Source organism: Bidens hawaiensis, unplaced genomic scaffold (genome assembly GCF_021521415.1).
Source record: "Bidens hawaiensis isolate Kalapana, Puna unplaced genomic scaffold, B.hawaiensis_p1.1 tig00000599_1, whole genome shotgun sequence".
Lineage (NCBI taxonomy): Eukaryota > Viridiplantae > Streptophyta > Magnoliopsida > Asterales > Asteraceae > Bidens > Bidens hawaiensis.
Genome location: NW_027491036.1, coordinates 3,580,698 through 3,588,476, shown reverse-complemented (window position 1 = coordinate 3,588,476; position 7,779 = coordinate 3,580,698). Strand labels below are relative to the sequence as shown.

The 7,779-nt window shown below is 34.8% G+C and overlaps 1 protein-coding gene across 1 annotated transcript; it reads right to left on the bottom strand.

Annotated features, from left to right (window-relative positions):
• Positions 1-1,687: 1,687 nt before the first annotated feature.
• Positions 1,688-7,000, bottom strand: LOC143636675 (tobamovirus multiplication protein 1-like). Its single transcript, XM_077104210.1, has 11 exons — positions 6,831-7,000; positions 5,649-5,739; positions 5,514-5,566; positions 5,326-5,418; positions 5,148-5,219; positions 4,286-4,358; positions 4,120-4,165; positions 3,262-3,325; positions 3,118-3,171; positions 2,950-3,027; positions 1,688-2,056 (listed from the first exon to the last, which is right to left on the bottom strand). The coding sequence occupies exons 1-11, from the start codon at positions 6,975-6,977 to the stop codon at positions 1,964-1,966; spliced, it is 864 nt and encodes a 287-aa protein (XP_076960325.1). The 5' UTR covers positions 6,978-7,000; the 3' UTR covers positions 1,688-1,963.
• Between the last annotated feature and the right edge of the window lie 779 nt (positions 7,001-7,779).

The following is a 7,779-nucleotide window of genomic DNA, read 5'->3' as shown; positions in this document are numbered from 1 at the left end:
AGATAAAGACATCGACTATATAGGCCCTTTTAACACTCTTTTATCCGAATGCATATAATTACAAGTCCACTCATTCTAGCATGGCGTTAATGTGAGGCTTTATGGCATGTTGCGATGCAAGATTGAAGGATGGGAAACCATGTGGTGGAGATGGCAGAGGTTTTGATATGGTATCGTCCGGTTGAGACCCGTGGAAAGCATTGTTCTCTTTAAGAAGGAACAAAATACCATTTTGGTTCTTCTACTTACTTATATGCTCGTCCCTTTTGTAAAAACAAAGTGGTAGATGTAGATGTGGTGTAGTTCTCTCGACTTCGAAGCATCTTGATTCTTGAACTAATGTGATGTTTGAGCCGATTTTGGTAAGACAGAAGCTCACATGCTTTCTTCATTTTTATCCTTTCTTTAGGAGAAACTCAATATATGGACGTGTAAGTAACTAATCCTACACCAATTGATGCGACATGGCAGAAGCTAATTTACCTCTTCGCTAAGATGACATTAGGATGTCCATATATTCAAACAATGGAACAATAAGCGTATTGTATATTTGTATTTTATATACATGACTCGTCTATAAACTCAAATTTCCAATATACTGTTAATAGAATTTCTACATACAATTTATTTTGTATCCTTATGATACTTGGCCTATTGGTTATGTTATAAAAAACAATTATGATTCTTAAAAAGAAAGTTCGGTCAACCAAATTTGTTGAGATTAGAGTCTCTAAACTTGTTAAAGATTCACATCATATTATAACATACATGGGACATATCGCTCACTTATACCAAACAATATTGTTTGTTTTTTCACTAAGAGCTCACGACTTGATCTTTTAGTTACTCGAGTAGAGAACTTCCCTCATGAAGTGTCAATCAACAAGCTTGCTTAACCATGAAGTTCACTTCTCATCCGTGGTCAAAGTCCTCAAAGCACGTTGATGGTATATTAAGCCTAGCATTTCTTTATGACCCATTATTTGTCATGTGGACGAACGATATGAAATTTGCCTAAAGTATCACTATTATCCTCTGTTGGCCCTGAATTTTCCATAAGGATTAGCAAATAGTATAAAGGTGGGCATTCAAGAGTATAGCAAAGAGCATTGTAGTTTTTCAACTTTTAATTCTGTATACGAACTACATCAAATTGATTGAATCAAGCAGCTGTAGTTCTCTATTACTTGTAACTAACGGTTCAAGGCTCCTTACATACTATTTATCGATGTAATAACTTAGCTTGGATTTAAGATCAATTCTTCTGTAATTTCTTTCAATTCCGAACCTAACAGATTGGACTGGTTTTGCAATCACACTAAACGAACTATAGTACACACTATGTCAGTCTTGTTACTTTTTTCAGCCTCAACGAACACACTGGTGGTAAGCAATAAAATCTATAATTTTGTATATTTGCAAACTAAGATATTTAAATATGAAAAAAAAAACAGCTGAAATACCTTTTCATAAAGATTTATTTTTATGCTATTAATCCACTTTGTGTTTTCTTATCCACAAGTATGTTCAAAATGGTCATGTTATCCATCATGCCCGCCCCGTGTGTTGACCCGAAACACTTTTGGCATCTTATGTCTGACTGACCCGTCCATTTACCACCTCTACAAACGATCCACGACACATGTTACATTAAAAAAATTTCAATAAAAATGAACCATTTGCTCAATTACATCAAAAATAACACATCTTTCATATCAAAAACTTTTTAGGAATCCAAATAAACAGGAAACAAAATTCTGCTACAAATGATTCAATAAATACCTAAACAAGTTCCTATCTATTGGTCATGCTATTAGCAAGACTTGCATATAATGAATAGGACCTTATTGTCATGAATAAAGGAACACAAAGACAATTGCATCATAACCAATGAAAAGCATATACGTGGAAAAAGGAACATTATGCTCACGGATCTAACAACAGGCGCTTCAATCGTTAGTGATTAATTGATTGGATGATAATGATCTGACACGCGTCTAGGTGGCAGTTTTCTGAGGATGAAAAGCACGAGAGCAGCCGGGACAATCTCTACAATCTGGATTCATGACAAAACACCAATATATGTTGTTGGATTAAAGAACTCGTGTTTGTTTTAAACGATTTATAATAGGTGGTCATTTCAGCCATTTACTTTTGAGCAGGTCCACTCGGCATTCGTTTATCTTTGACGGCTCAAACAGGTAAAAGAATGGGTCGACGGTCAGTGTCAATTGGGTCGGGTTGAATCACTAAACCCGAAGACGACCCATATTTTTATTCGTGTCAAAAGCATCAACCCCTGACCCGCACATACATAAAAATCATGTAATCCAAACACGACATGTTTAACCCATTTCTCCAAACAGTCAAACGGGCTGGCAGGTAATAATCAAGTCGTAAGCATGTTAATAAGATGTGCAATGGTAAGCTCTACTTATCCGAAACCTGATTATTCCCGTCACAAATGGGTTGAACAGGTCAGAAACGGATGATTAGTGTGTTCAAACCGAACATGACCCAATTTTTAAAGAAGATATGCCAACCCAAAATCTGATTATTTTCGTGTCGTGTTCGAGTCGTGACGGAAATTACCACCCATGGCCCATAGTGTGTAGAACTAATATAATATTTGTAATCCTATTCAAAACTGTAGTTATCTAGGAAATTAAAAAATTGTAATTAGAACATAAGTGTTTCGGGTCAAGCAATCCTACCCGACCTGTTTGACTTGTTCCTTTTATAACTATTTTTTTAATTTTACCAGTTCTATTGGATATATAATACAACTGTTTTAACCAACCCCATCTGACCATTTGACACGTTTGATGCATATAAGTTGGTTACCATTTTATGCAATTAGCCCTTGTAAATACAAAGGCATTTCACATAAGTGATCAAGAAGTAAAACTATTTAATCTCATTAAACCAACAAATGTGGCATAAAATTACCATGTAGTAAGCAAGATCAAGGATTGGGTGATTCCTAACATGAATTTCAGCTTCCTTGTGAAATGCAGCAAGAGCAACCTATTGCACAAAAAAAACAATTGGTTACTGCAGGCAAGAGAATATCTAGAATTCATAATAAATGACCAGCTTTGGATGGTTAGAGCTTACCATCACACATCTTATTAAAAAACATGTGCAACAAATTCCCGTTACAAATCCCACCTGCCAAAGAAAGAGAGGTCTAAGCAGTTAGATTCTTCATCAACCACAGGCTAAAATATGCTTGCTGTCACAGGTAACACGGATGCAAACCTCATGAAGTTTCTTCTGTCGACCTCTGGATTCAATTGGAAAGCGTCGAAGCATGACAAACAAGCTTTAACAAGAAAAAAAAACATTATGAACAAAAAAGTCATTTTTGTGGGGGCGTGTGAGTTAGTGCTGTAAACGAGCTGAGCCGAGCTAAGGTGGGCTCGGGCTAGACTCATTTACAAGCCGAGGAGAGCTGGCTCAGGTTGTTTATCTCTGAGATGTTGAGCTGGGTTGTATATCTTTGAAATGTTGAGCTCAACCAAGGCTCGTCAAAAGCTTGAGCCAGCTCGTAGCTCGTCAAGCCGGCTCTTTTAATATTAGTTTTTTCCTACTTTACACATAATGATATATATAGAAACTAAATAATATCCGTAACATACACATAATGCAGAATTTACAAACAAGAGAATTAACAATTTATATATATATATATATATATATATATATAAATTTGGGTTATAACTTGTATACATTTATATAAACTTGGGTTTGGGTTACGAAATAATATACTAAAATTTGGGCTATACTTTTAAATGAGCCAAATGAGAATTTTTAATGTAAGAGAATTTTCAGTATTTTTTTTTTCATTAAAAAAAGTCATACGGCTTTAATTTACAAATATATTACATGCGTGTATGTGTGTAAAAAGTTGAGCATTAACACAAAAGGGAACGAGCCAGCTAACGAGCGAGCCACAGACCAACCTTGGCTCGGGTTAGATTCGTTTACAAAAAGACTAGATTTCAAGCGAGCCTTTTGAACCGTGTGTGTGTGTGTGTGTGTGGAAAGGGGGGGGGGGTCACAGTTTTAAGCATCTGGATGTGTTCAAACTGTATTTGCACTAGATTAGCATGGTACCTTCCACCATACACAATGAATCCAATAGCAGCACAAAGCGAGATAACTGCATACACCATAAAACTATTTGTTTAGCAATAACAGTTATGTCAACAGCAGCATAAAACCAATAGATGAAGCATTTCTAATCTTATATACATCAACCGCATTTGTACTATGTTCTTACCTGAAAAGAAGATTTCAGCAATCTTGATGCCAAAAGGACCATCGCTAAATTTCATATATACCCAGATGCACACCTAAAATCCACAAATTAGAACATCATTTAAAACTACAACTGCAGCCCAACAGACCAACTATGCTATCAATATCGGTGCTATAGCGGTCCATCAGTAAAATAGCGGTCCAAATATCGGTTCTGCTATTTGCGGCGATATTTACCGCTATTTTGCCGCTATTTGACTACCGATATATCGGTTAAATTGGCGAGTTTATCAGTAATATATTTTTGACCCAAATTTGTTAACTTTTTGGCCCAGACCCTTACCTTTTTTTGGCCCATAGCCCAATTCCATTTGATTTAACCCTAAGCCCTATATCTGATTATTATTGAACGGCTTTACACATCGACAATCAACTTTCTGTTTCTTCTCCAATCTCCAGCCACTCCAGCCGCTGATGCTCATCTCACCATCAAATTGTTATTTTGTGTTTTGAACTGTTGACTTTTATGATTTTGGTATAAAGACTTAAGTATTAATATTAAGATAACTTTTGGTGTTACACACACACACACACACACACACACACACACCGCTATCCCACCGCAATAACCGACATCTCAGATATCGGTCATTGACCGATATCCGCTATTTTTTGGCATTAACTGCATAGCAGACCAACAGTACTAGAGGTGATAATTTTGACCCATTTACTTATATATGTATCAACTGGCGTTGTGTTTTATCACAAATGGGTCAAACTGAATACTTTGTATTTTAAATGCATACAGCTTTTCAAATTATTATTAACCAAAGATTTAAGATTATTATTGCAAAAAATAATATTCTTTTACATTAGTATTCTACCTGAATGAAGTACACAGCTCCATTGACAAGGAAATATGCAGGTCTGAGTCTATCAGCAGGAAGGCTTCTTGCCTGATATTCACAAAATATATTGTGATTTTTTTCATAATCTAACAAATTATAATCTTATTGTTGGTAAATGCAAAAATAATATACAGAATCACTTTATGTTGAGTACCTGATGGTATATCTCAGCCCAGAATAACACGAGCAGCGTGTAAGTTGAGAAAAACAGAAGACCAGGAAGATCCAGAAGTACCATATCCAATATCTGCAAATAATAATTCTATCATTCATCTCCATAGGTCAAACTATTAACATTTAACATTAAAGTGAAACCAATGAAGATGAAACAGAGTAACTTACCCTCGGCTTTAAGTGAAAAAGACTCCAGTAAAATCCAAATTCAACAGCCCTTACTGTTTAAAGGTATATAAAGGATCACACAAACCGGCCAATATTAAAAGATACATAAATGATGAAAAAGAATAGCAACCTTACATCCATTGACCACAAAATTCATCAAGTGGAAAACCTTCTGTGTTGTCCAACCGTATTCAGGTACTCTCAACTGAATGCGAACAAGTTGCACCTAAACAATCACAGAGAGACATAAAACACCTCCTTTCGTACGCGAAACACAATTCATTTAGATAATTTCTCTTTATGATTCTCATAGACTTTTAGCATCACCTATCCAAAATTTAGCTCTAAATAAGCCATATATATGATACAATATACAAATAACATATGTGTACAACCTAAATAGCTATGCGTAGCTATAAATAAGCACTATATATGATTTAACAAATAAATGACGCATATGTAAAATTGTAAAGCCTAAAATGTTATATCTTTAAATCAGCTATATAAATGTATGATTTAATATATAAACAACATATCAGACCTTGGTCTAGTGGTCAGAGGGGTTTCCTCATGAGTTTTTGTAGGCCCCGGTTTCGAATCTCTAGAGCATCAAACTAACGGCTGAAATTGCCTGATTGGTAGGCCTAATGGCTTGCCACGAAGTCAGAACGCCATTACAAGTAAGCTCCATATTTATATGATTTAATATATAAGTAACATGTATGTACAAGGTTGGGGTGAAATACATAATCATCTAAAAACAGGAAGTCGTATCAAATGGACTTCGATCGAACTCAAACTAGCGGCATTGGAACCGTGTCTCCGAACTCTACGATATTAGATTTTAGGTTTTCACTTTTCGATTTCTAGCTTGTAGATTTTTGTGTCATTGTACCTTCCTAGATTTAGGTGACTGTGTAGAATACCTAAACTCATCATGTACAAGCTAAAGGTAAGCTACATGCATGTATGATTTAATACAAAATACGTACAACCTAAAAAGCTATGCCTAAGTATAAATAAGACAAGAAATATTGCATATATATGATTTAATAATATATAAAGAGGAAAACCTAAAAAGCTATGTATATGAATAATAAAATATGTAAATAGCATGACTTAAATCTTCGAAATAAATAAATTAGGAACCCTAGACAATTATAATTACAAGAATGCAGATACAGTTAGAAATGTGGATATCCGATTAAGATGAAACAAATAAAAACCTAATTGCAGAATAATAATAATAATAATAATAATAATAATAATAATAATAATAATAAGATGATGATGAATGTAGATAGAATAGAAGCATACGAGAGCTACAAAAGCGACGAGTGCATAGGCGGCACAGAGAGCGTAAAAGGCACCTTCCTGCCATTCTTCAGATTCATCGATCTTATTCCACCATCCATACAACAAACCCCGCACCGACGCCACGTATTCTAAATCTAAATCGTCCATGAAACTCAGAGGCAACCACCACGTTGACATTATTATTATTATTATTATTATTATTGCAAATTTCAGAGTGAAGGTGTAACAACAACGATGAAGCTGAAGATGCGTGCGTGCGTGCAGGTGAGTGACTGAATGGGTGGGACGGACATGTGACAGATTCCACTTTTGTTTTCTATAAAGCAACCGTTTATTAATTGCTTCAAATCTATCTATTAAATAATATTCACATTCAGGTTATTATTGATATAAATCATGTAACATTCACACGTTTTTAACATCAATTGAAATTATATAAAAATGTAACATTCAACTAAATAACATTCATTTTATAATTCTAAATTAGTAAATAGTTTCTTATAAACCATATTTGTAATTTTATTTGTAACTTTACCATCCTTGTCTAATATAAGCATTTTAGCACCGCCTCTGCTCTTCACTCGTGATAAAGCCATATATAGTTGATCATGTGTAGACACCGGTTCTCGCAGGAATATGCCAACTCTTGCTAGTGATTGGCCTTGACTTTTATTAATGGTCATTGGAAAACAAACCGCAACAGGAAACAACATAATGTTATAAACAATTAAATTTATGGAAAGGCTTTTCTAAATAAAATTTAATATTTAATCAAAACATGGAACTTTGAGTAGTCGAAGCAACGTTCCAAATGAATATTTTCGATAAGGGCGCTTATATATAGGATGTACCGGCGGCGTATCCATCATGTCCTTATCATCTTAACATTTGTACCGTTACTCCAGAACTACTTTCGGTTCTAGATTATGACATAGATTGCTCGTATTAT